A 27,262-nucleotide genomic window follows, 5' to 3' on the forward strand; every position below is an offset into this window, starting at 1 on the left:
ACAAACCAGAAACAAAAGTAATTCTCAACTCATCTGCAACCTCATCATGGTAAACATGAGGCATAAGGAAAGCCAATTACCATCCCAAGCCTTAATTGTTGTTCCATTACCAACACTCCACAAACCCCCTTTTTCAAAACACCCACCCAGAGCGCATGATACTAGTCCAAACATAGGGGTATAGGGGAAGTACACCTCTTTGAAAAGACGACCCAAAGAGAGACTCAAGTCCACCAAGTTTTTCCAACAAAGATTCTTCATTAAACGTCGTTTCAAGATTCTTCATTAAACATGATTTTGAAATAATCTTATCTCTTTGTTGACCATACTTTTACAAATGATAATAATCTAAATTTCACTATAAACTACCATAAAACATTATGTAATAATAATAAATAATTTTAATACCATCATAATGCCAAATAATTAATTTTATATTTTTATAAAATAAAATTTTCTAGGTTATTAATATTCAATTAATTTTGTCCATATATATATATATATATATTTATATTTTGGTCAAATTTTCCCTCAATATATGAAATTTAAACATTTTCTTTTTTTGTTGTTGTTTTTATGAGTGGGCCAATAGGCCCAGGACCATCTATAAATTCACCTCTCTATTCTATCCACTTCCAGAATCATTTAATCGATTCTTTGGTGTCCGTTATCGTCTTCTTTCAGCTGCAGCTTCCAGGTCCAACCCAATCACTATAACCTCTCTCTCTCAATTTTGAATTCTTCTTCTCGTTTCATTTCTCTGTTGTTCAACACGCTAACACTGCACACTGAACCATTCTCTGCTTCTTTCTTCGCAGAACAACGATCTAGAGCTGTTACCGACGGTTGCCGGAAAGATAAGTAGTAGCAGTAGTCTCTGTAGTTTTCAAATTGAATTTCAAATCTATTTAGTGATTACTGCTTGCCGCTACTTGAATCAAACCTAGCATAGTTGAATTAAAATTTGAAGATTTAGGCGCGTGTTGGAATTTTGAGTTCTTGATGGGAACCCCGAATTCGAATGGCACGGCGCTGAAGCGGTCGCTGAGGAAGAAGGCGGCGAATTCGCGGAGCTACAATGAGGAGCTGATGGATGAGGATGACGTGTTTGAGGCGCAATTGGGTGGGAGGTTGAAGAAGAAGACTAAGACATTGGAAGGTTTGGAGAAAGAAACGGAGAGGGAGGCTATGATTGCGTTTTCGGTAGGTTTTCCGATTGATGCTTTGCTTGAGGATGAGATTAGGGCTGGGGTTGTGAGTGAGTTGGGTGGGGAGGAGCAGAATGATTATATGGTTGTAAGGAATCATATATTGGCTCTGTGGAGGGGGAATGTGAGGATGTGGTTGACAAAGGGGAAGATTAGAGAAACAGTGGTCAGCAAGTTTGAGCATTTGCTTCACTCTGCTTATGACTTCCTTTTTCATAATGGGTATATAAATTTCGGTGTTTTGCCGTCGTTTACTTCTCAGTTGCCTGAGTCGACTGAAGGGACTGTGATTGTTATTGGTGCTGGCCTTTCAGGGCTAGCGGCCGCGAGGCAGCTCATGTCGTTTGGCTTCAAGGTGGTGGTTTTGGAGGGTAGGAACCGCCCTGGCGGCAGAGTTTATACCCAGAAAGTGGGGGGCGAGGGTAAAATTGCCGCTTTAGATCTTGGTGGGAGTATTATTACTGGAATTCATGCGAACCCGCTGGGAGTTCTGGCTCGACAGCTTTCTATACCGCTTCATAAAGTCAGGGATGATTGCCCTTTGTACAAGCCAGATGGGGCGCCTGTTGATAAGGAGACAGATTCAAAAGTTGAATTCGCATTCAATAGGTTGCTCGACAAAGTTATGGAGCTTAGGCAAATTATGGGTGGGTTTGGAAGCGATATCTCGCTGGGTGCAGTCTTGGATAAACTCAGGGATGTATATGCTGTGGCGCGAAGTACTGATGAGAAGCAATTGCTTGATTGGAATCTGGCCAATTTAGAATATGCAAATGCTGGATGTCTTTCAAATCTTTCAGCAGCCCATTGGGATCAGGATGATCCTTATGAAATGGGTGGTGATCACTGTTTTCTTGCTGGAGGCAATTGGGGATTGATAAAAGCTTTATGCGAAGGAGTTCCCATCTTCTATGGAAAGACAGTCAGCACCATCAGATATGGAAATGAGGGTGTGGAGGTTATTGCTGGAGATCAAGTCTTTCAAGCAGATTTCGCCTTATGCACTGTGCCTCTTGGAGTTCTGAAAAAGAAGACCATCAGTTTTGAACCTGAATTACCTGCAAGAAAGCTGGAAGCAATTGACAGGCTGGGTTTTGGACTGCTAAACAAAGTGGCTATGGTTTTTCCCCATGTGTTTTGGGGGGAAGATCTGGACACTTTTGGATGTCTCAATGAACATAGTCATCTACGCGGGGAATTCTTCTTATTTTACAGTTACCATACTGTTTCTGGGGCCCCAGGACTAATTGCGCTGGTGGCTGGTGAAGCCGCACAACTATTTGAAGCCACCGATCCATCCGTTTTGCTCCATCGCGTTTTGACCGTTCTAAGAGGTATCTAACTTTTACTTATGACTTAATGATGAAAAACTAAATGCCTTGTTGCTGTTATCTTATTTATGGTGTTTGTATGCTGAATGTTACAGGCTTTAATATATTTCACTTTGTAGATTTTCCCACTTGTTTTATTATGTGCTTCCTGTCAAAATCGCATGATTCCCAATTTGAATTGCACGATTTGATATGATTTGGCAAGTTAACAATTCATATCATGTGATGAATCACAAATGGTGTTGAATTGTGTGATACATCCAGGAATCAATTTGGTTTTTGTCATCAATATGAACCACACGATTCATGAATGGTTTCAATCAGCAGTAACTGAAGGAGTGATATACTAAATGCACCCTATTGATTATTTCTTTGTTTTGTAAGCTTATTAAATTTTTTGAATCAATAGTAACTGAAGGAGTGATACTAAATGCACCCTATTGATTATTTCATTGCTTTGTTTTCATTCTCATCAAAGTTGGGACTTTACACAATCACTCACTCTGTGCACCTTATTTGTTTGTTTTATTGCTCTATTTTCTTTCTTCCAAGATAGGAGCTTGAGGCAGCCACTCGGCTATCTATGAACACCGTTTGGGTATATCATTTATTTTTGTTCTAACTTATGTCTTGTGACATATGTATTGCGAGACATATTGTTAAGTTGTTGTGTTGATATATTTCTAGCTATTTTTTACTATGCCTCTGAATCTTGCAGTTTGTTTAATCAGCTTGGCCATCCATGACATGATTTGATTGCATTTATTTCTGCAGGTATATATAATCCTAAAGGCATCACTGTACCTGATCCAATACAGTCAATTTGCACAAGATGGGGAAGTGATCCCCTTTCTTATGGTTCGTACTCTCATGTTGGTGTGCAATCATCTGGTGGTGATTATGATATACTTGCAGAAAACGTGGGGGGCCGACTGTTCTTTGCGGGTGAAGCCACAACTAGGCAATATCCAGCCACCATGCATGGGGCTTTCTTGAGTGGCTTGAGAGAAGCTTCACGCATTTACCAATCAGCCCATGTTCTGGAAAATCCTAGGAAGTCCATGCCTAAGATACCAAACAATAATACATTGGTTGGTTTATTCAAGAAGCCTGATTTGGACTTTGGAAATTTTGCTTTTATATTCGATCATTCATCAGAAAGTCCACAGTCAATGGGGATTCTGCAAATCACTTTTGCTGGTGCTGAAGAAAGTTCCAAGGAGCTATCAAGCAGCTATCCAGATCCTGCAAAGTTGCCATTGCAGCTTTACACTATTATATCTCGTGAACATGTGCAGCAGCTACAGCAAATTGAAGGAGGGGATGAAAGTAGGCTGTCATATTTGACAAAAAGCCTCGGGTTGAAGCTCATGGGATTGAATGCTTTATACAGTACAGGTAACTCGGTAATTGCTAGCATTGCCAGCTCGCGAAAAGGCGGCAGGGGCAGGAATCGCAAGATTACTGCATAACACCATATCCTAAACAGACATCAGGTTCCCTGTATTTGGTGTGAGTCATCCTTGCGGCTTCTCAGAATAATTGCTTGGAATGAGCATGCCTTTTGTGCTTCTCTGTTGCAAAGTCTTTACATAGACTCAGCAGATCATTGATTTGCTGCTGGAGATAGAAGAAAGCTTTTGAAGGTCTTATCAGATACATGATTCAATACCTGAAGGAAGTCTTGGAGTGTAGCCATAGCAAAATTAGTCCTTTGAAATTTGAGGACAGAGAGATATTAACAGTCCATTTGATGAGTGAAGAATACAGGGATATAGAGAGAGGGGGTACAAAAAACCCCCAATTGTATCATCATCTATACAAAATCTATGTTCATGTCCCATAGATGGCATTACTGTATTTTTTTAGAGGGTCTTGTTTACCACAATTGGGCTTGTTTCATAATTCTTTCGTTAATTCCTTCATTGGATTAAGGTTTACATGTTACTGGAATAAATTTCATTGGCTACCAACACTAAGGTATACTTTTATTTACATATACAATACAATCCTTGTGCTTATGTTTTTACTCAAGTTAATGAAAAATCATAATCTAACAAAATCATGCTCATTCCAAAATCGGTTCAACCAATTGAAACTTCAACAGTTGCATATCAGTTATCTAGCTCTTCTGATCTGTTTTCTCTGATAATAAATTGGAATTCTTGAATTTCTATTTTCTTTCAGTTTAATCAGTTTTGTTTTTAATGTAATTTGGTGGGGTTGAGAATGTGACACCATTTGGAGCCAGAGGGTCTTGATCCCTTACATTTGAACCACCTCTCCCAAAATCCTGGCTCAGCCACGGTTGATAGTGTGATAAATAATGTTTCTTCCTATGTTGCCTTTAATTTTTTATGTTAATGAAGCATAGGCAATCCTACTTGGTTTTCAACATTACCTGGTTCCTAATAACCAGCTAGTATTGACTAGTGTTAGCGGTTGAGTGACATTCCGTTATTGGACTTAGGATGTTTCTATTCGCTATTTGAATCTAACTTCTTGTGAATGAGGATTGGAAGTTAGGTGCTATGTTGTTACATTTTGATCACCTTAACACCAAAAATGGTTGAAGCACTTATTTGTATACAGATAATTTTCTCTTTTTTACAGAATTGTTTTCCCAAAGAGATGTTGCTCCCACTTTTTCATTGGACTTGGATGATTAACAACACAACCATGAGTATAGCTCTAATTTTAGTATCTTGCTTTACTTAATTGTTTCTAATTATACTTTTTGATATTTATCTTTAAAACTCCTATTAGCTTTAAGGGGAATGTTGTGCAATTGAAGTGAAGAAGTCTTCAAGAATTCTAGAGTGAATGTGTTGTTGTTGAAAATTTCTTTAGAACTCATGATAATTAAGAAAAATGGAAGGGACCGATTTTTTTAACCAAATGAATTGGATTTTTTTAAAATTGTTTGGACCGGTTCTAGTGTAGATAAGGGCATTCCAAAGAAACCTAAAGGTGTAAAGTATATTCCGAAAAAGGGAAAGGAGTCGCACGTGCTGAATTACTTGGGGAGAGCATCGGTGGGACATGATTTGTGAGGGAAGTTAAGTTTATTAGGGAAAATTTGGACCGGTTCTTCTTCTTCTGGGTTTTAAAAACAAACCAGGTCAATTGGAAATTGGGTCAAATCAAAACATCATAGGTTCATAGTTTCTACCGATTCTACGTGCAAATTCTAGACCCCACACCATTCAACCGGTTGCGTGTCCATGTGGGAACTTAACAGTTAACACATAAAGTACATGTAGAATAGTAAAATCGTATAAATCTACGAGTTAACTCTATATTTAATTACCATGTCTGTGACATCAATCTGTGAAACATTTTACTAAGAAATGATTATAACATTCAAATTTTTGAAAGAAAAAATTAACTTTTCTGCTATTTTTATATTTTTATTTGGATAATTTCATGAATAAAATATTATATAAAAAATAACGTAAGAGTGGAAACATGTTGCACGAGGACCGACCTCATATATACTTGTATTTCAATGTTGACTCACATAGCTTGTGATTGTGAAATGTAAATTGTGACAACATACAACATCTTGAAAACTTTCAAGAGAGTGATCAAAAGACCCTAATTGTGCTTTGATATTTTTAATGAAAATAAGAAAAGGAGAGACCTCTGGGGCCTGTTTGATAAGTGTTTTTAAAAACAGTTTTCTGTTTTATAAAATACAAAAAAAAAACTTGTTTGGTTAAATTGTTTTCTCAAAATTTATTTGAAAACAGTTTTCTATTTTTCTGTTTTTAAAACAATAAAATGAGAACAGAAAAAAATTGTTTTTGTTTTCTAGTTTTGGATTTCTGTTTTGGAAACAGAAAAAACCCGGAGAACAGAGTGTTTTTTGTATCTCTCATTAATGGCATGTTTGTAACTATCAGCAATTAGAAAATAGGGTTTCTACTCAAAATAACGCTCTTCTTTTCTCTCAGCCGTGTTTCTGCCTTAGTCTGCACATCGCTTCGATTCGCTTCTTCTCGTGTGGGTTGCGGCTCCAACTCCGATTGTTCTTTCTTGCTCAAGGTAATCCTCCTCTTCTTTTGTTTCTCTTGCCATAATGATCTGCTCCTCTTCTCTTAGTGATTCGGTGAAGTTATTATGCCTCTTCTCATCGTCTTCTTTTGATTCTGGAACACAAAGCTCTTTCTGTATTTTGTGTATCTCTTACTTTTGGATGTGCTTTATCTAGTTAAGGCAGTGTCTTAGGTGGGTTTACTACTCTACTGGAAACACAAAACCCTTTCTATTGAGTGTTTTGATATGTGGTTTACATATTTATGAAAAAGTTTTAGTATGAGAACATGGTAAATAGACAAAAAGCATGAGGTTTTTAAATGTCAGATTCATCTCTGTCCTTGTCGTTTAACAGTTATAAGAACTCAGTATAATGTGCCAAACATGCAGTTCAATACCATGGTGTGACCTTCACAATTAGAAGCTAGCTAATTAATTTGTCAATCAATTACTTGCACGTTGATGATATCTAGATTAGTGACCAATCAAATAATTATCATCTAAGTGGTATCTATCTAAATTACATGTAGCATTTGTCATGGATGGAACTCTATAGGGTGCTACTTTGTCAAAAGGTGGCTTATATGTCATGGATCGTCCAAAACTTTTTTTGAAGGTGACAATAACTAAATAATTGAAAACATAACTTGTTGTTCATTGATACAAAACTGAGTCCAACAATAAAAACTAAGGCAGAAAAACAGAGATTGTGAAAGGGAAACAGTATTTGCATTATTGAAATAAGAGGGAGACCTACTAGTTCCCAGAGCCAAGCTCATACAATGAGCTATTTCTCTCCATTCACAAAACAGAAAATGATTATCCAACAATACCTCTCTCTCCACTAACCAACACCTATATGGACTCAAGTTCCCCCTCTCTTGGTAACTAACACTTCCATTAAGCTGATCCAACATTGCATAGTTCAACACTTTGCCAAAGCTGATCCAGAATTGCGAATTAACTTGGAAAAGTGGTGGCAGCCTCTAATCAATTATAAGACAATCATACCAGTATCTTTTCCATGTATCTATTTAAATTTCATTTAGCATTTAAATTACAAATATGTATTATGGATTGAAGTGAAGGGAAGGAATGTCAATTTCTCTTTGTATGTGTGGCAATTGAACCTTATCTAACTCTTTCAATTTCTCTTGGCTATGGTGTGCATTGAATCTAAATCTTCTCCATTTAACACTGTAGTTATTCTCTCTAGTTTTTCCTAGTTGATTGATGCAAGTTTCTAGGCTTAGTTGCATAGCCATAAATCTGGTTTCTTACATAAAATTCTGGTTTGGTGGCAGACTTTAATTACAGTTGATAGTATATATTCTTGGTGGCTTAGGTGTATTAGTTGAGTGGCATATTAGTTGATCAAACATGGTGCTTTGTTTTCCCTGTGTTGTAGCTACATTTTGTTTTTCCTATGTTATTTGCTTGTTTTATTTTTGTAATCTTTCTATTCTAATTTTTTTTTCTGATCACAATATTATGGACTCATCCCTCTTTAGACCATGCTTTGTTAAGAACTTGTGAGTTACTTGTAGTCTACTTACTTCAGTATTTATTTATGATAGATGGATTCTAATGTTGAAAAAAATGAGTCCAAGATTTGGTCTGCCTGAATTGTCAAATGTTTTATATACATTATGGTTGATGAAGTCACAAAAGGAAATATGCCAAATGGTGTATTTCACTCTAAAATATGGAATTCCATGACTTCCAAATTGAATTCCATGACAAGTCGTTCATTTACTGTTAAACAAGTAAAACAAAAGATGAATAGATTGCGTACAATGCATCGTGAGTTTTCTTTACTCTTGCAAACCACTGGATTTGGCTGGGATCCGAAAACCAACACTGTTACTGCAAGTGAAGAAGTCTGGAAAACTTACATTCGGGTATGATTAGTTTAGCGATAAATATTATTTATTTGTGAGGTTATAGTTTAATATATATGTAAAATTTCTTAACAGTTAGCTGAATAATTAGTTGCTTTATTTTAGGCACATAAAGAGGCTGCTCAATTTCAGAAGAAAGGATGTGAGCATTATAAGTTATTGGGCATCATATTCAATAGAAGTACTGCAACTGGAGTATTGCATCATTCCTCTACCCAAGACCCACCAAATACAGATGAAGAAAATGAGCTTGAAGATCAATACTTTAACACTGGGGTTCATGTAAATGTTGATAAGGATAGTACAGACGATGAAGTGGAGCACATCTCACGTAGTGGAAAGCGCAAAATGCCTATAAAAGAGCAAAAACCCAAGAAAGAGTCTAAATCAAATCAAATGGGAGAGGCACTTGCAGCATGGACTGAGGCGTCTAAGGCGAGGGCAGTGATTAATTTTGCTAGAGCTGAGAAACTTATGGCTAAGAATGTGGAGAATACTTCTGACTATTCTATGGCCAAGTGTATGACTGTTCTTGGAGAGATTGAAGATATTTCAGATGATCTTTTTGCAAAAGCCATAGAAAAATTTGAGAAGCTTGTGTGGAGAGAAACATTTCTTACCATGCCTAGTGATAGGAGAAAGGGATGGCTAGTTAGACTTTAAGGCCAAATTTTGCTTCTTTTAAGTTAGATTTTGAATTTGATATACTTTTAGTATTATGGTGTATTTTCGTTATTATTTAGACTTGATTAGTATGACTGTTTTCATAATTTTTTCTAGTATTATGATATTATTTTCATTGGCCTCCATTAGTGTTATTGATTTGATTAGATTTTAATGATTGAATTGCTATTTATTAATGCATTGTGATGGAATTTCATTATAGGTTATAGTTATAATGGCTGACAATATTAACTCAGCAAGTGATGCTTGTAACTCTGATGATTTTTCTTCTTCTGATGAATCAAGTGATGATGATGAACTCATGATAGTTGACATAGTGTATCAATATTATCAAAAAATTTTAAATAAAGCAAGTGTACACAATTCTGCTCTAAATGGTCGTGCATTTGTTGTTGAGATGTTAAATGGATCTGGAACGGCTTGCTTTGACTTATTTCGAATGGAGAAGACATGTTTTCTCAATTTTTGTAATGAAATGAGGGGAAAGAACTACTTGAGCGACTCAAGAGATGTCCTTCTTGAAGAAAAAGTTGCCATGTTTTTGTTCATAATTGGCCACAGTGTTCGCCATAGAGTTGCTGCTAACCGCTTCCAACACTCCACAGAAACAGTTTCTCGTTATTTCAAGGAAGTATTAAGGGCAGTATGTCGGTTTGGAAAAGAGTTGATTAAACAAGAGTCCACAGAAATGCCTGATAGAATTAAGAATAACAAGAAATATTATCCTTGGTTCAAGGTAAATAACTTCATCTTAAATGTCATATTTATATAAATGTCATATTGCTACGATCTAGTTTCAATTTCTTTTATTTGGCTTTTGTTGTAGAATTGTGTAGGTGCAATCGATGGAACACATGTAAGCGCATGGGTTCCTGCTGAGAAACAAGTGTCATGCAGGGGTAGAAAGACAACGGTCACACAAAATATTATGTGTGCATGTGATTTCAATATGATGTTCACATATGTGTATTCAGGATGGGAAGGAAGTGCACATGACGCAAAGGTTTTCTTGGATGCACTTACCAATCCAAATGCAGAATTTCCTTGGCCACCTGCAGGTAAATACTATCATTTGTAACGGGGATTTTTTGTGTAAATAAAATAAAGAATCAAAATTAATACATAGTTCGTTGATACAGGTTTTTTTTTATCTTGTTGATTCTGGCTACCCATGCACCGGAGGTTTCCTCCCCCCTTATAGGGGTGAAAGATATCATGCAAGGGTGTGACATATGGGCATGTAAGTTTGGGGGTGATATTGGTGGGATTAAAAATTAATTGATTCAATAAATTCATGATAATTACTTTTTTCCTAAGGATACATCCAAACGAGTTTTCTATTTTTTTGTTTCCAAAACATGTTTTGGGAACAAATTTATCAAACAAGATTTTTTATTTTTTATTTATTTTTAAAACTGTTTTCAAAATCTAATTATCAAACAAGTTTTTTTCCTATATTATTCTTAAAAACAGTTTTTAAAAATTATTTTAGAAAACAGTTTTGAAAACAAGAAAATTGGACTGTTTGATTGTGTTTTCAATTTTTTTGTTTTCAAAATTGTTTTGTAAAATAATTTTTAAAAACTATTTTTTAGAACAATAGGAAAAAAAACTTGTTTGGTAATTAGATTTTGAAAACTGTTTTAGAAATGAAAAAACAAAAAAAACCTGTTTGATAAATTTGTTCCAAAAACATGTTTTAGAAACAAAAAATAGAAAACTTGTTTGGATAAAATTTCATCTATGCAAACCTCTCCCATAGTGTTTCAGCTCTATTATAAGACTTTTTCATATACTTTTATTTATTAATGAAAAAATATTCGTGAAAAAATTGTTAACGATGAACGTAAAGAATTAGAAAGAAACCATAAACCTTAAAAATGAGTATAATAACATATATAAAATATCATCAATGTATAATAATTGGGGTTATGGAGTTCCTAGGGGAGACCATCAAGAGCAGATTGGAATTATAGACCAGCATGGTTTTATTGGCAGCATTGCATTCCAAATGCTATTTCTACGTGTTCCAGGAACTGTTATGCAGGTCGTCTACTGAGAATAGTTTTAAATTATTATCAGCTTTATAAATTGGATTACTTTAAACTAGATAAATTCTTAATGCACTTGAACTTGGAATCCCCCAAGGTCATGCTATCATCTCCGTGCCTATAATGTAGGGCCTACACAAGTGCTAATCATCTTCTAATTGCCACAAGTATGTAAACAAGCATCCCACACGCCACTTTGCATATTTCAGAACTCTTGTACCTAATTCTAATTCTAATTGTGAAGGTCACGAACTACATGTTTGGCACATTATTCTTATAACTGTTAAACAACAATGACAAAGATGAATACTATTTTAAAAAGCTCATGGTTTTTTTGTTCTTTACCATGTTCTTAAAATATTCCTCTTTTCAGAAATATGTGAACTTCATAACAGAACCCTCAATACACCCAGTAGTAAAGGGTTATGACAAAATTGACTCATACACTACCTTTCCAGGAGTCTACCTCAGTACACCCCACCTTTCAATTGCAGCAATAGAACCCAAACCAGCAAATTGAAAATCAGAACCCAAAAGAATGAAGAGCAAAGTCAAAAACGAAAACGAAAAAAAAATCTCACTCAATTCAACAGAAATGAAAACGAATCAGAAAGAAGAGTAAAGCCAAAAACAAGGGTGAAAATAATTTCTCAGTCAATTTAAAGAAACGAAAACGATTTGAATTCACCATCATGTTAACTTCACCGAATCAATAATAAGAGAAGAAGAGGAGCAGATCATTGGCAAGAGAGGGAAAAGAAGAAGAGGAGCATATTATTGGCAAGAGAGTTCAAGCCGCAACCCACAGTCCCACACTGAGAAGAAGTGTTCTGAACTTTTGCAGAATGATACACGGCTGATAATGATACAATCAAACATTATCTATCTACTTTCAAGTTTGGCTTTAGGGTTCATCAAACATAACCGTAAACTCGTAAGCTCCGGTCTCATATCATCATATGGTGGAAAGTTAAATCCATTTTGAGGGATGTTTAGATCTTTGGCAATTTCCATACTGTGACTTTACCCACTCATTTCAAAATGAAATGATCTATAGATGGACTTCAAATGATACTTTTTCAAAAATTCGTTGACACATGCGCCTATGTGATCACGCATGATCCCTCTGCAGGCAGTCTGCCCATCATCATCAAGGTAACTCCCATCAGAATACACGCCTATCTCACCGGGTTTAGGTTTTAGAAATGGTACAAAGCTACATACAAAATGGTCTCAATTTTTAGTTCAATATGTCAATATAACTAAACAACAAGGTGGGACGAGATGGTTGGCTCTTCAACCCATTTTAAACCACCCGACCCACTTTTAAAATGAGGTTTAAGTTAAACATGACGTGTTGGCCCTGTGGATTAGGATCTTAATTAAAAAAATTAATACTTATATGGATTGAGAGCCCCTCAATGTGTGTGACTCTTCCAGCACAAATCTTAATGTTTAGGCCGAATTTATTATCCTTTCTGCTATTCTAACAATATCCACTAACAATCAAGCTCATATATTTTAACGATCAAGCTCATATCTATCTATAAATAAATATAAATATATATATATATATATATATAAATAAAAAAGCACACTTGAGTTTTAACATTAAATACTTAAGCAAAACTCAAGTGTTGCATTGTATTAAAAATACCCAAACAAAAAAATTGTAATAAATATATTAAACAATAATAAAACTAAAATTGAAAAAATTTATATTGTCAAAAACTATTCAACTACTTACATTAAATAACAACATTCATAAACTTAAAATTTACCTGAGTTTTGTATTTCACAAATACTAAAAATTAAATTCAATAAAAAAATAATTTTTATTAACAAATAATTTAGATAAAATAGCTTTCAACCCAAGAAAATCTCAAGTGTTGCATTTTATTAAAAGCATCCAAGCAAAAAAAATTGTAATAAATATATTAAACAATAAAAAAAAAAACTAAAATTGAAAAAATGTCAAAAACTATTCAACTACTTACATTAAATAACAACATTCATAAACTTAAAATTTACTTGAGTTTTGTATCTCAAAAATATTAAAAATTAAATTCAATAAGAAAATAATAATATTAACAAATAATTTATATAAAATAGTTTTCAACCAAAGCAAAACTCATGTGTTGCATTTTATTAAAAGCATCCAAATAACAAAAAAATGTAATAAATATATTAAACAAGAATAAACTTAAAATTACTCGATGAAGCATAATAGAGAAAATAATAATGACCAAAGTTGAATAAATATTTGTTGTGAGAGACATTGACTATCCACTTAACGTGATTGTAGAGCCTCAAGGGATTAGTTTCATGACTATCAGGCTGTGAGAAAACATTCGCAAACCAAATAAGTTTAAAAAAATTAAATTCACAAGATAATATTTTAGGTTATTTTTATGTCAATAGGCTATTTAAGTTAGGGGTGTACAAGACCCGGCCCTACCCGCCAACCCGTCCCGGCCCAAGCCTTTAGGGCCGGGTTGAACCCGGCCCGATTATTAAAAGAGACCGGGTTCGGGTTGATCTTTGAGTTACCCGACTTCGGGTAGGGTCGGGTTCGGGTTGACACTCGGGTCACTCAACCCGTCCCACGTATATATTTTATAAAATTTTAATTTGTTATAATGATTAAAATGTGATACATGGTGCTCAAATTTATCTTACCATGTAGATGAGATTAAAATGTCTAACATCTACCTTATGAATTAAATAAACGTTTGTCAAACTATGCACACTTTCATGTTCTAACAAGAGAAAATCATGTGTGTGTATTATGCATATGTGAGACATGTGAAGAAATGATCAAACAAAATGTAAACCTCAAGTGCAATAGATTATGAAAGAATTGGATCCTTTCAAGTTATTTCTTCCAAAAAATAGTTCCAACTTATAACTCTTTTAGTATGTTATTATCTTTAAATTTTACAATTAGTATCAAATAGTCTTAAACTTATTGTCCCTCGGACCAACCCGGTCCCGTCCTACATAGACCCGTCCTAAATTGGACCCGCATAATGTCGGGTTGCTTCGGGTCTAGGGACGGGTTAGGATCTATGAATTGACCCGATCAATATTTAGGGCCAGGTTAGGGTTAACCAAAACCTGTCCCAACCCATCCCTTATACACCCCTAATTTAAGTTATCACTTATTATAATTAAAAAAGTTAAACTTAATTTATTCTTCTTGTTCTTGACATGTCACAGCAAAAGACTTTCTAGGTAAAAAGTATAAAAAATTATATTAAAATTTATTTCATGACATTACACACTTATTACTCAATTTAAATAATTCAAGTTAACTTATTAATTTCATATTCTTAAATAGATACATTTTTTAATTGTTAAAATTATTTCTATGCTAATAAATGATAATTTGATGTATGTTTAGATCTTTGGCCATTGTCATACTGTGACTTTACCCACTCACTTCAAAATGAAATAATCTATAGATGGACTTCAAAGGATACTTTTTCTAAATTTGTTGACCCATGCGCCTGTGTGATCGCGCATGATCCCTCTACAGGCAGTCTGCCCATCATCATCAAGGTAACGACCATTAGTATACACGTCTATCTCACCCGGTTTGGGTTTTAGAAATGGTACAAAGCTGCATACAAAATGAACTCAATTTGTAGATCAATATGTCTATACATCTAAACAACAAGGTGGGATGAGATGTTTGGCTCTTCAACGCAATTTGAACCTCTCAACCCACTTTTAAAATGAGTTTAAAGTTAAACATGACCGGTCTCGCAAGTGCGAGACCAAAAGCTGACTGGGTAAAAAACAAGTTACACCAGACACACTTTGGATCCAATTAGATTAAAAAAAAATTAAGGACTTAATTTGATGTGAAAATTTTACAGGGATCATGTTTAATTCCCTTTACAATTTCAGGGACCAATAGAGTATTTAAGACAAGGATAAAAAAAAAGAGAATAGATTTAATAAGCTTTAAGCTTCACTACAATAAAACTGGTGTTTAGCGACGGACATTTTGCGGCGGTTACGCAAAAACCGCCGCAAAATGTAAACTTGAGGCACTTTTCCAGGCGGTTATGCAAGCCGCCGCAGTTTTCAAACAATTTTGCGGCGGTTTGTGTAAACTAGTGGCGGTTTTTTAGACATTTGCGACGGTTATTTCAGAGGCGGTTCAACTAGGCGCCGCAGAATGATTAAATCATGAAAACCTAAAATAAACCCACCTCACCTGAACCCACCTCAGAAGCAATTTCAGATCGCGTTTTTTCATCTCAGGAAATACCCACCACACCTTCACCTCTCTCAGCATCGCGATTCTTCTCAACATCGTGATTCTTTACTCCTCTCTCAGCATCGCGATTCTTCTCAGCATCGTGATTCTTCACCTCTCTTAGCATCGTAATTCTTCACTCCTCTCTCAGCGATGGCGAACACCTCAGAAGCAAAGCTCACGTAAATGGCGTTCCAGATTGAAGCTCAGTCATTGATTGAAGGTAAGCACTTCGTTTCATCTCGCGAATTGATCAGGAATTAGGGATTTTAGGTTTTAGATTTCAGGTTTTTGATTTGGATCTGTTTGTTTTGGTTAGGAATTAGGGATTTTAGGTTTCAGATTTCCACATTCTCATCAAAACTGGTGTTTGTGCTCTCAGTTCTCACTCAGATTTTCATCCTGGGTTTCAGTTTCTTCTCCTTGTAGCTTTGATTGAAGGTAAGCACCTAGTTTTCAGTTTCAATTTCTTCTCAGATGTGCAATTTCAATTTGGATGGTTGAATGCGATGTTATGTTTCTAGAAAACTCTGGTGTTTATGATTAAGCTGTGAATTATAGAGGATTATGATGATAAATTTTTGTTCTCTCATTGTTTTTTCATAGCTTTAGTTAGTATAAAACTCTGGTGTATGGTTGGAATCCTCGACGGAGGATCATAGGGTCAATTCAAATTAAATGTTGGGTTGCTGTTTTCGGAACCATAGTGACATTACTGTTCAATGTTCATGCTACTCCATTGAAAGTAATATAGTAGAATCTTCACTGTTAAGTGCTGGCATCATATGTATGAAACTGATATGATCACATGATTAGAGGTTTTGTTCTGATATTACTTTTGGAAGGCTATTAGGGCTTATATAGATGAACAATCAATAGGTGTGAAACCAGTGCTCTGTGTAAAACCAAAGCAATGTAAAATTGAATGTTTTTTGATGTTCTAGTCAATGTTTTCTTTTCAATTTCCAGATTAATCATTAAGCTGACCTATATCATCTTAATTTGATTCTAGAACCCAAAGTATTTTGGTACAGATAAAACAACCTTCTACAATGCAACTTCTCCCAAGTATACTAGTTATTCAAAGGTCTCCGGGCAAGATGTCATTTAATGCATAACACTACCCTTATAAAATTTAGATGAAGTATAACATCAAGCATTGAGTATTATTTCTGTCAACACCCAGAGACAACTCAGTAGTTAAGAAGACTACTTCACCAGTCACTGTCGTCAACCCAGTTAATTGAAACCCATCTAGTTGGCTCAATTTCAAATTAATTCATGAAGAGGGGAGAATCATAAAAAATCAACACTAATCATGACTTCACCTAGGCTTAATAAACCAAAGTTGAAGATCAGGCAAAGGGTTGTCATGCAATTCTATGTATAATTAGTACAACTCTTGATCAAGGGATTGAGGCTGTAATTAAATTGGATCTTGGGGTTGGGTAGTAGTCATCGTTGCTGCTGTTTATCATCCAGGTTTATTGTAAATAAAATTACTTGCAATTAAAATGCTGCTGTTTATGCATGCCTTCTGCAATTTTTGAATGCGATTTCTTTCTCACTTTTTTTGTTGTGAATGTGATTTCCTTTTTTTACTTGCAATTAAAAAAGGGAAGCTATGGTTTTGATCAGGTTTTTAAATTACAATTTGAAACTCTGGTTTCAGTTTCCAACTTGGGTGCTACTTCTTAGATTGTAGTTATACTACATAATGCACATGGCAGTAGAGCAAAAAGTGGTTATTATGCATAGAGAATCTGTCCCTTGATGCCACCCAAAATGGATGAGAAAAGCTATTATTATATAGGCCACGTATTGATGTCATATACAAAGTTATACTTAAAGTGTTTTTATGATCAATATTGTAATTACTCTAAGTTAAAGGCTGAACCTATATGAATTTTTTCTAGAGAATATTAGATTACATAAGCTTTAATAAATAATAACCCCATGCTTGCTGGTATGAAGTATAAATAGTAATTTGTGACTTGTATTTTCTTTGATTTGACCAGAAGTTATATCTTAAAGCAATGGATAAGTCATGGATTGAGATGCCACGAAATACAATGGCGTATGAGGAAGGTGTAAAGAGATTTATTGACTTTGCCTTTGAGCGTAGTTCAATTGAGGGTAAAATTATATGCCCTTGTCCTCGATGCGAATTTAGAAAGAGGCAAACTAGAGATGAGGTGTATGACCACCTGATTTGTAAGCAGTTACCGAAAGGTTACACCTTTTGGTTTGATCATGGAGAAACTATGAATAATTCTCCTCAAAATGTTCCAAATTCAGTAGAACAAACCATGGTTGATGAAGATCCTATTCAAAACATGATCAATGGTGCTTTTGGAGTTGATATGCACCATGGAGAAGAATCAAACGAAGACGTCCCCGATGGTGAAGGAGTGATACCAGATGCAACTCAAGAAAGGCATGAAACTAGAGACTTTTATGACTTAGCAAGAGATGGAGAACAACCTTTGTATGAAGGGTGCACAAAGTATTCTAAGCTTTCTTTTCTGGTGAAGTTGTATCATATCAAGACCTTATGCGGGGTGACTGATAAGGCTATGACGATGATCTTAGAACTACTACATGACGCATTTGAACATGCGAAGATTCCAAGTTCATTCTATGCGGGGACAATCATCGGTTGAATGGGATGCTAAAAAGTCATGATTTTCATATATTGATGGAGCAATTTTTACCATTGGCTATGCGGGGGTCACTGCCTGATGAGGTTTCGGCTGTTTTGAATGAATTGTCTTCATTCTTTAGGCAATTATGTGGTAAAGTGTTGAATGTGAAAGCTTTAGATAAACTACAACATGATATTGTGCTCACTTTATGCCACATGGAAATGTTATTTCCCCTTTCATTCTTCACGGTCAGTGTTCATTTAATTCTAAGCTTGTTTTTCCTGTGGTTGCTGGTACCTGGTTGTGCTGAAATTTATGTGCTTCGAAATTGTTTTGAAGATGTTGCTGCTGCTGTTAGGATTAGAACTTTTATTTTCTCCTATTTCCTTATTCTAGAGTTGTTGCTGTTTTTAACTTGTGGTTGTGCTGATAATTTTGTTAGGAAATTGAAACCGGCCGATCGTATAGTATAGCGGAAATGTACTCCATTTCACACAAGAAAAGTGATGGCTCTTTTGTAAATGAAGAAGCAAAACAAAAGAGTGTGAGTATAGTTACAAGTTTCTATTTCCTTTGAAAATTTTATAACTATCAAATATGCTTTGTATGTTTGATGGCATGCACATGTTTAATTTTTTGTGTAGGATTTATTGGAGAAGGAACTTGAAAAGAATTGTTCTGAAAAGGCTGCCTATGTTAAAGCTTTTGGGAAAGATCGCTCAGGATACGTGAGAGGCATGGGCTTTGGTGTTTGTCCATCTCAAGTGTTGGAATCTGCTAGCAGCTCTAGTAGCTCGCAATTTGCTGGCATCACATTGGCTGAATGGAATGCCATGAAATCAGAAATGCAGGAGAGCAATGCGAAATTTCAAGCTTTAGAGGAACGAATGAATTCTTTCATGCAACAGTTTGGAGGTCAAGGGCCACCTAACCAGGTATTGAAGCTTTAGATTTCAAGTGTGTTCATCTTGTTTCAATGTTTCCCTAGCTCTTCACTGTTTTCTATTTCTCTTTCACTCTTATCTTTGTGACTGGACACTGGAAAAGTTGATCAATTTATGGTGATAATGCTAATGTGACCTTACTTCTATTTTGTAGAGTTAAGTACAAGTCCAATTTATAAGTAAAAATTTCCAAGATTGTTGTATGTGATGTTTACTTCAGATTGATTCAGACTATAAATTGAACTTGTACTAAGAAAGAGTTGAAGTGATTGAGTATTGTTTATTTGAACTAGTAGTAATCTTTTTCTTTTCTTGGTTTTTACAGGTCAATTTGCCATGACTGAACCCTCCAAGGACATCCTACTTCTATTTTGTCATATTTAGTATTTTGCATTAATCCCCTATCCACACTTATTATGTGATAAACATTTATTTTGTAAGTTGTACTTGATCATATTATACTTCTATTTTGTAAGTTACTTTTTATGAATCCTTTAAATACATTTGGGTGGATGAAAGTGCTAGTACATTTGGCATATTTCTAAGGTGTTTGGAATTGGTTGATTTCTTTGCTACTGTTTATAAATATTATAAGCTTCATTTTATTTAAAGAGATCATTTTATAAAGATTATACGCTTCATTTTATTTAAAGAGATCATTTTATAAAGATTATAAGTTTCATTTTATTTAAAGAGATCATATTATAAAAGATTAAAAGCTTCATTTTATTTAAAGAGATCATTTTTTATAAAGATTATAAGTTTCATTTTATTTAGGGATTAAATATATAATTTGACTTTTAAAAAAATTTGAAAAACTATTTTAAAACTCCCCCTAGCAAAAAAAACCTCACTGTAGAACTTTGCGGCGGTTGGAAACCGCCGCAAAACAGAGGCGGAATGAATTACAGGTTTTGCGGCGCTTTTAACCGCCGCTATATACTGCGGCGGTTATTCCAACGCTTGGATATAAGCGCCGCAGAACGGCCCCCGACGCTCGTAACTGCGGCGCTCGAGGAAATGCCCCAGTATACATTCTGCGGCGGTTAAAACCGCCGCAAAATGACTTTTTTTTGTAGTGCTTTAATCTAGTGAAATAAGCTCATTTACCAACCACTTTTAAAGAGTTTTTAAACTAGTCAAATAAGTTATAAGTTAGCTGAAATGACATGCCAAACATATATACTTGTGCTTTTTGTGCTCATATCTGGTACTGATTCAGCCTTTTTATCTTCTATAGAAGGGTTCCTTCTTGTTTGCTGAAGTTTTGGCATCTAAAGGCTATAAAGTGCAGCCACTCCCTCGTGTCCCCCGGTGTGATACTGTTTATGTTTTCTAACTGAATCTTCTGCTGTACTTTCTAAATGAAACATTTGGGACTGATTGGTGTTACTAGCTAGAATATATTTGGGTCGATTGGGTGCGGATGGAGTCGTCACGTTGGAAGTCATTGGATACATGTCAATCTATTCTCTTATTTCCGTATATCCGCTCTAGTTTTTTTAGAAACTATTCTCACGGTTAAAAAACATACTCAATCTTTTTTTTATGTGGGTAAAAACTTAAAAAGTAAAAACAAACTCAATCTGATTTCTTACTTTTTAAAATAATAATTTTTAAAAATATTAAATAAATGAGTTTAATAGATATGTATTATTGGTGTAAAACGGTTTTACACGGATAACAAATCACAACATGACACGTATGAGTAATAAATAATAACTTTCATTTTAATTTTTATTTAAAAATATATATTTCTTAATATGGTTGAATTCAATTAATTGACGGTAAAAAAACAGTTTGCACTAGCAGTGCAAACTTTTTAAATCCTAAATAAATATCTTTAACATTGATTAAAGAATGATTTTTTAAACTAATATAAGTGATTTTTTAAATAAAAAACAAACTGAAACAAGAACAAATATTACCTCAGATAACTAAAATAAATCAGTGTAAACATGGTTTTTTCTAAGAAAATTTTAATGAGACTCTCTCATGAGTTGAGTAATCACCAAAATATTGTAGATCTGGAATTTTTTTTCCTTAAGATTTTCCCTTTCTACATGAGAGGAATGTTCTCATGTGTTTTTATTTTTCAAATAATAAAATCAACGTTTTTCTAAAAAAAATACAAAATAGTACTATTTGTAGATCAACCTACCAACACACCTAAATAGGGTGGGATGGGGTGTTTGACTCTTTAACCCATTTTGAACCACGCAACCCACTTTTAAAATGGGTTGAAGGCAAAACATGACGGGTTGACCCATCTGGTAAGGTTTAATTTTTTTAATACATATGCGGACTGCGAGTTTCTCAGTGTGTGTGTGCACTCTATCAACACTAGTTTTACTTTTAGGCCTAATTTATTATTTTTTCTACTATTCTAACATTAGGTACTAATGAGTAATGACCGACTATTTAGCGTTGCACTCACATTGCTATTGGTAGTGAAATATGATTTGTGACAAAAGACTCTCAAGAGAGACTAATCAAAATTCAAAAGAACCTAATTGTATTAAAATAAATATTAATATTTTTAGTACACCATTAAGTACTTAATGAGAGGATTGTTCTCATATCCATTCACTTTCAATAAAATTTTGTTGTTAAAAAAATGATTCTTTTAATGTAATATACTCCCTCCGTTCCTATTTATAAAAACCAAATGAAGGGTGTAGTTTGGTCCTTTTTATAAGAACCAATTCAAATTTCAAGATGCATTAATTAATTTTTGGCAACAATACCCTCATTTAATAGAGGTTTCTCTTTCTTTCCACTATGCAACTCATTAATGATAAATAGAAATTTAAGAAAATAAGTTGGGGTAGTTTTGGAAACTTGAGATAAATTTGAACAAATTTAATACTGCCAACCACTTTCTTAAGGGGCGTGAAATGTTAGTTTGATTTTTATAAATAGAAACAGAGGAAGTAATAAAAATTATCATTAATTGATATGGTTGATTTAAAATTGTATAATATGAACAAGAAATATTTGAATTAAATTAAAATCATGAAAATATAAATAATGATCATTCTATCATATCTTAAATGTATATTTTTATTTATGTCAATGTTGATGAGCGTTTCTGTCAAAAAAATGTTGATGCGCAACACCATTAATTTTTTCTGAAAGTTAAATATATATATATATATATATATATATATATATATATAAAAGAAATGTTGAGAAACAACCTCTCTCAACATGGGTACAGTAACCTAGCCAGGAAAATGCCAAATAAAACTCGGCTCATACAACAAAAATCTCCCAATGAACCGACACGCACAAGAGCGTGCTAAAAGCCTAGTAAAACCGGCCCCCACGCAACTGCTCCTCTAGACAAGATCTCTAAGAAAAGATGTCCATAAAAGTTGAAAAACGACGACAAATACAAAGCTAAGGAAAACAAGCCGCTCGACACCTGCAATAAAGATCAAACCAAAAGAGCAACCCAAAAACCCCAACAGAACCCAATAAATAAAACCAAACAACGCTATTGGATCAAGCTCTTATGACTACGCAAAAAGCAATTGCGGTTAGTGAGGGTACCACTTTATTTCCTTATAGCACAGAGTCCTCAAGGGGCTGTGATATTAAGCGCTATGGGGTGGGATGTTAAGCCCATCGAATCCTAAGGGTGACGCTGGATTAATAAATCCAACAATCTCCCTCCCTAATGTTAGCCGGGGGATTCGAACTCATGACCTTGCTCTGATACCACTTATTGGATCAAGCGCTGACCACTACGCTAAAAGCAATTGTTGTTAGTGAGAGTGCAACTTTATTTTCTTATAGCACATAGTCCTCAAGGGGCTGCAATGTTAAGCGCCATGGGGTGGGATGTTAAGCCCATCGAATCTTAAGGGTGACGCTGGATTAATAAATCCAACATTCTATAGACAATTGCCAGATCAAAGGAGGAAGAAGCTGGCTAATAAGAGTGAGAAGCTACTACTGGTGGGATATCACTCTACAGGTGCCTACAGGTTACTGAGTCCTGTGACTAATGTAATAATCATTAGTAAAGATGTTGTTGTTGGTGAAGAAGCAACATGGGACTAGCATGATGATGAATCAGAGGGGTCCAGTACACGAGTTCAGTTTAATTTTCCCGAGTCACTGATTGATACTGAAGCAAATGTGAATGAAGGTCCAGATGAAGCAACTGAACAAGGAACTGTGAATCTTCCTGCTGATAATGTGGTTCAAAGAACTCAAAGAGCAAGGAACTTACCTGCTAGGTTAGATGACTATGTGCTACTTCCTGACAATGAAGTTACACATGAGGGTGATTTGACTCATCTAGTTTGTATGTTGAGACTGAGCCAGTGAGTGTTGCAGAGGCCTTTCATCATGATAATTGGATCTCAGCTATGAAGGAAGAGCTTGGTTCTATTGAGAAGAATAAGACTTGGAGTCTTGTTGATTTACCAAAGGGTATGAAGGATATCTCTGTGAAGTGGGTCTATAAGACCAAGTTTAAGTCAGATGGCTCTATAGCTAGGTATAAGGCCAGACTTGTAGCAAGAGGTTTTCAACAAAAAGAGGGAATTGACTACACTAATGTGTTTGCTCCTGTGGCCAGAATGGAGACTGTGAGGATGGTTGTTGCTACTGCTAGTTTGAAGAATTGGAGGTTGCATCAGCTTGATGTTAAATTTGCATTTCTTAATGGACCTCTTGATGAAGAGGTGTAAGTCCAACAACCTCCTAGTTTTGAGGTCAAGGATGATGAGCACAAGGTTTACAGGTTCCATAAAGCCTTGTATGGACTCAAGCAAGCTCCTCCAGCTTGGAACAAGAGGATGGATGGTTTTCTGAATCAGTTAGGAATCTTCAAATGCATCTCTAAGCATGGTGTGTATGTTAAGAGATCCAAGAGCACTGGAATGATAATAGTGTGTCTGTATGTTGATGATCTCTTGGTGACTGGGAGCATTGAGGCTGAGATAGTGAAATTCAAAGAGAAGATGCAATCTGAATTTGAAATGAGTGATATGGGAGAGCTTTCATTCTTTTTGGGAATTGAATTTCTCAGAACTGAGCAAGGGATTTTCATAAGCCAAAGAAAGTATGCAGCTAGGGTATTGAAGAGGTTTAATCTAGCTGAATGTAATGTTATGACTACTCTAGTGGATTGTGGTACTGTTCTAACCAAGGCAGATACTGAGAAGCCAATTGATCCTACATTGTTCAAGCAAATAGTGGGTTCTTTAAGGTATCTTTGTTGTAATAGACCTGAGATAAGCTATGGAGTGGGACTTGTGAGCAAGTTTAATTTATGGAGAATCCTAAAGAGTCTCATTATCTAGTTGCCAAGAGGATACTTAGATACATTAAAGGAACCCTAGATCATGGTGTGTTGTTTCCAGGAAAGGCTTACAATGTGAGGAATAAAATTAGAGGTTATGTGGACAATGACTGGAGTGGAGACAAGGATGATAGATAGAGTACTACAGACTATGTGTTTTAGTGTGGTGATGCGCCAATCTCATGGTACTCAAAGAAGCAGCCAATAATAGTGTACCGTCATGGAATTGGATTGGGCCAAGCGTGCTTCCAAGCAGAACGACCCAAGAACCAAGCAAGGAAGCCCAAGAGGTAGACAATCAAGCATGAAGTGGAGTCCAGATTCATCCCCATTTTCTCCCCAAGAATAGTCAAAGTAGTTATTATAATTCCCCTTGATTTTCTCCATACATCATGTAACCTAGTCAACTCATTCAATGCATTTATTACTAGAGTTGTGGGTTCACCATCTATATAAGGGGAAGCTTATGATGTATAATACAGGTTCTCTATTACCACAATAATACTCTTGAGCTTCTTTGCTCCACCCTAGAATTTTATTCGAGAACAGGTTACTCCAGAGACCTATCCTTCTGCTGACACCAGTCAGGCGTCGACCCTTGCCACTTGGTTTAAAACCAAGTGAGCTCTATTTCCGCTGACTCCGGTTGGGCGTCGAGCCTTTCCACTTGGTTCAAAATCAAGTGAGCTCCATCTCAGCTGACTTTGCTCAGGCGTCGACCCTTGCCACTTGGTTCAAAACTAAGTGAGCTATATCTCCGCTGACCCTGGTCGGTCGTCGAGCCTTGCCTCTTGGTTCAAAACCAAGTGAGCTCCTCCGGTCGGTCGTCGAGCCTTTCCTCTTGGTTCAAAACCAAGTGAGCTTCATCTCCGTAGACTCCGGTCCAGCGTCGAGCCTTGCCACCTGGTTCAAAACCATGTGAGCTCCATCCCCGCTGACTCCGGTCATGCGTCGAGCGTTTCCATTTGGTTCAAAACCAAGTGAGCTCTATCTCCGCTGACTCTGGTCGGTCGTTGAGCCATGCCACTTGGTTCAAAACCAAGTGAGCTCCATCTCCGCTGACTCCGATCAGGTTACTCCAGGAGACCCATCCTACTGCATTTACTACGCAGGTCAGATTTCTCAAGGAGATCCATCCTACTGCAAATTACTCAAGAGTCTACGCAGTAGTAGGGATCCTTCCGCAATCACGCCAAAGTCAATATAAGTAAAAGACGCAAGGCTCCAATTATTTTTAACCCTACACGGAGCTAGCCAACTATTATTTTGGTTGTGTCCAATTATTTTAAACCACACTTGGAGTTAGCTTGCTGTTATTTTGGTTGTGTTGACATATCAGGGAAGGATTGAATGGTGAGATCTATCCAGCAATATCAACGTCGTCTAGGGGACGTAATGAGAGTGAGATAACCGACAACAACAAATTTCATGAAGGAAGCGTGAGACACACGTCCGAGTGCGGAAAAAATTTCTTAAGGCTTTTGTGGCTTTTTAAGTCACAAGCCTTGGGGAGCTGTGGACCGCTCCGATTTGGACCGGACATGTTACCATTAGTGGGTTGGTCAAGCTACTCCAAGGAACACATCCGGACCCTTTTACGACTTGGGCCGCATGGACATGACACGGTTGGGTTGCTACAAAGACCCAACCATAAAGACAGTCGGGTTGCTCCGAAGACCCAGCAATAAAGACAGTCGGGTTGCTTTGAAGACCCAGCTATAAAGATAGTCAGGCTGCTCCGAAGACCCATCCATAAAGAAAGGCAGGTTGCTCTGAAGACCCATCCATAAAGACAGTTAGGTTGCTCCAAAGACTCAGCCATAAAGACAGTCGGGTTGCTCCGAAGACCCAACCATCCGCAGTCACCATCGAGGCCCATCCTACCACAATCACTCCGGAGTCAACTCAGTAGTGATGGATCCATCCGTAAGCACGGGAGAGTCAACATTACAGTCGGATAGGCTTCAATCTCGGCAAGGTCAATGGAAAAGTTAAGACGTTCAGCTTAATCTGCGCGGTCGGCTCCATTTAGACAGCTGACTATGTAATAGACGAGAGAGCTAGGGTTAGAGGATCCGCCCCCAATAAAAAGAGGGCCTCCACATGTATAGAGATCATCTTTCTCTCACTTGAGCAATATACTTAGTCTCTTTCACCGGTCTACTGACTGAAAGTTCATTCGTGAACATTGAGAGTCAACATAACAGTCGGATAGGCTACAATCTCGGCAAGGTCAATGGAAAAGTTAAGACGTTCAGCTTAATCTGCGCGGTCGGCTCTATTTAAACAGCTGACTATGTAATAGATGGGAGGGCTAGGGTTAGAGGATCCTCCCACTATAAAAAGAGGGCCTCCACATGTATAGAGATCATCTTTTTCTCACTTGAGCAATGTTGGGTCCAGGTGGACCAGCATCCTGCCTGCTGGGTAGCGTTCGAAACGGGGCGCTGTCTGCTACGCTATAAGGAAATAACGTTGCGCCCTCACTAACACCAATTGGTTTTGGCGTAGTGGTAAGCGCGTGATCCTTCAATTGGTATCAGAGCCAGGTCCCGTGTTCGAATCCCACGGAAGGCATGCTGTGCAGCTAGTTTGGCTGGCAGGTGCTGGGGGGATTGTTGGGTCCAGGTGGGCCAGCATCCTGCCTGCTAGGTAGCGTTCGAAACGGGGCGCTGTCTGCTACTCTATAAGGAAATAACGTTGCGCCCTCACTAACACCAATTGGTTTTGGCGTAGTGGTAAGCGCGTGATCCTTCAAGCAATATACTTAGTCTCTTTCACCGGTCTACTGACTGAAAGTTCATTCGTGAACATTGGCGCCCATCGTGGGGCCCGGTAAAATATTCCAGCCTCCACAATAGTTCATCATTTGTGCT

At 36.3% G+C, this 27,262-nt stretch overlaps 4 protein-coding genes across 6 annotated transcripts; all 4 read left to right on the top strand.

Annotated features, from left to right (window-relative positions):
- Positions 1 to 579: 579 nt before the first annotated feature.
- LOC130745471 (lysine-specific histone demethylase 1 homolog 2) lies at positions 580 to 4,512 on the top strand. 2 transcript variants are annotated; one of them, XM_057597757.1, is made up of 3 exons: positions 580 to 697; positions 819 to 2,542; positions 3,314 to 4,512. In XM_057597757.1, the coding sequence occupies exons 2-3, from the start codon at positions 1,003 to 1,005 to the stop codon at positions 4,009 to 4,011; spliced, it is 2,238 nt and encodes a 745-aa protein (XP_057453740.1). In that variant the 5' UTR covers positions 580 to 697; positions 819 to 1,002; the 3' UTR covers positions 4,012 to 4,512. The 2 variants fall into 2 exon arrangements, with proteins under 2 accessions (XP_057453740.1, XP_057453739.1); XM_057597756.1 differs by lacking the exon at positions 580 to 697 and having other exon boundaries at positions 704 to 2,542.
- An 11,345-nt stretch (positions 4,513 to 15,857) lies between these two features.
- Positions 15,858 to 18,402, top strand: LOC130742359 (uncharacterized). Of its 2 annotated transcripts, none has more exons than XM_057594464.1 (2): positions 15,858 to 15,921; positions 17,499 to 18,402. In XM_057594464.1, exon 2 carries the CDS (start codon positions 17,517 to 17,519, stop codon positions 18,141 to 18,143), a length of 627 nt encoding a protein of 208 aa, XP_057450447.1. In that variant the 5' UTR covers positions 15,858 to 15,921; positions 17,499 to 17,516; the 3' UTR covers positions 18,144 to 18,402. The 2 variants fall into 2 exon arrangements, with proteins under 2 accessions (XP_057450447.1, XP_057450446.1); XM_057594463.1 differs by lacking the exon at positions 15,858 to 15,921 and adding an exon at positions 16,890 to 16,962 and having other exon boundaries at positions 17,499 to 18,401.
- A 158-nt stretch (positions 18,403 to 18,560) lies between these two features.
- On the top strand, positions 18,561 to 19,510 carry LOC130742360 (uncharacterized). The gene is made up of 3 exons (XM_057594465.1): positions 18,561 to 18,669; positions 18,770 to 19,060; positions 19,395 to 19,510. Exons 1-3 carry the CDS (start codon positions 18,604 to 18,606, stop codon positions 19,407 to 19,409), a joined length of 372 nt encoding a protein of 123 aa, XP_057450448.1. The 5' UTR covers positions 18,561 to 18,603; the 3' UTR covers positions 19,410 to 19,510.
- Positions 19,511 to 23,880: 4,370 nt separating this feature from the next.
- LOC130744582 (uncharacterized mitochondrial protein AtMg00810-like) lies at positions 23,881 to 24,524 on the top strand. Its single transcript, XM_057596755.1, has 2 exons — positions 23,881 to 24,293; positions 24,407 to 24,524. The coding sequence occupies exons 1-2, from the start codon at positions 23,881 to 23,883 to the stop codon at positions 24,522 to 24,524; spliced, it is 531 nt and encodes a 176-aa protein (XP_057452738.1).
- Positions 24,525 to 27,262: the final 2,738 nt, after the last annotated feature.

Source organism: Lotus japonicus, chromosome 3 (assembly GCF_012489685.1).
Source record: "Lotus japonicus ecotype B-129 chromosome 3, LjGifu_v1.2".
NCBI lineage: Eukaryota > Viridiplantae > Streptophyta > Magnoliopsida > Fabales > Fabaceae > Lotus > Lotus japonicus.

Excerpts from the sequence above, each read along its gene's own strand:
- LOC130745471 (XM_057597757.1), top strand. The coding sequence starts at position 1,003 with ATGGGAACCCCGAATTCGAATGGCACGGCGCTGAAGCGGTCGCTGAGG. Across the intron at positions 2,543-3,313 it reads CGTTTTGACCGTTCTAAGAG|GTATATATAATCCTAAAGGC; the intron begins GTATCTAACTTT and ends TTATTTCTGCAG.
- LOC130742359 (XM_057594464.1), top strand. The coding sequence starts at position 17,517 with ATGGATAAGTCATGGATTGAGATGCCACGAAATACAATGGCGTATGAG.
- LOC130742360 (XM_057594465.1), top strand. The coding sequence starts at position 18,604 with ATGTACTCCATTTCACACAAGAAAAGTGATGGCTCTTTTGTAAATGAA. Across the intron at positions 18,670-18,769 it reads AAGAAGCAAAACAAAAGAGT|GATTTATTGGAGAAGGAACT; the intron begins GTGAGTATAGTT and ends TTTTTTGTGTAG.
- LOC130744582 (XM_057596755.1), top strand. The coding sequence starts at position 23,881 with ATGGATGGTTTTCTGAATCAGTTAGGAATCTTCAAATGCATCTCTAAG. Across the intron at positions 24,294-24,406 it reads CAAATAGTGGGTTCTTTAAG|ATACATTAAAGGAACCCTAG; the intron begins GTATCTTTGTTG and ends GAGGATACTTAG.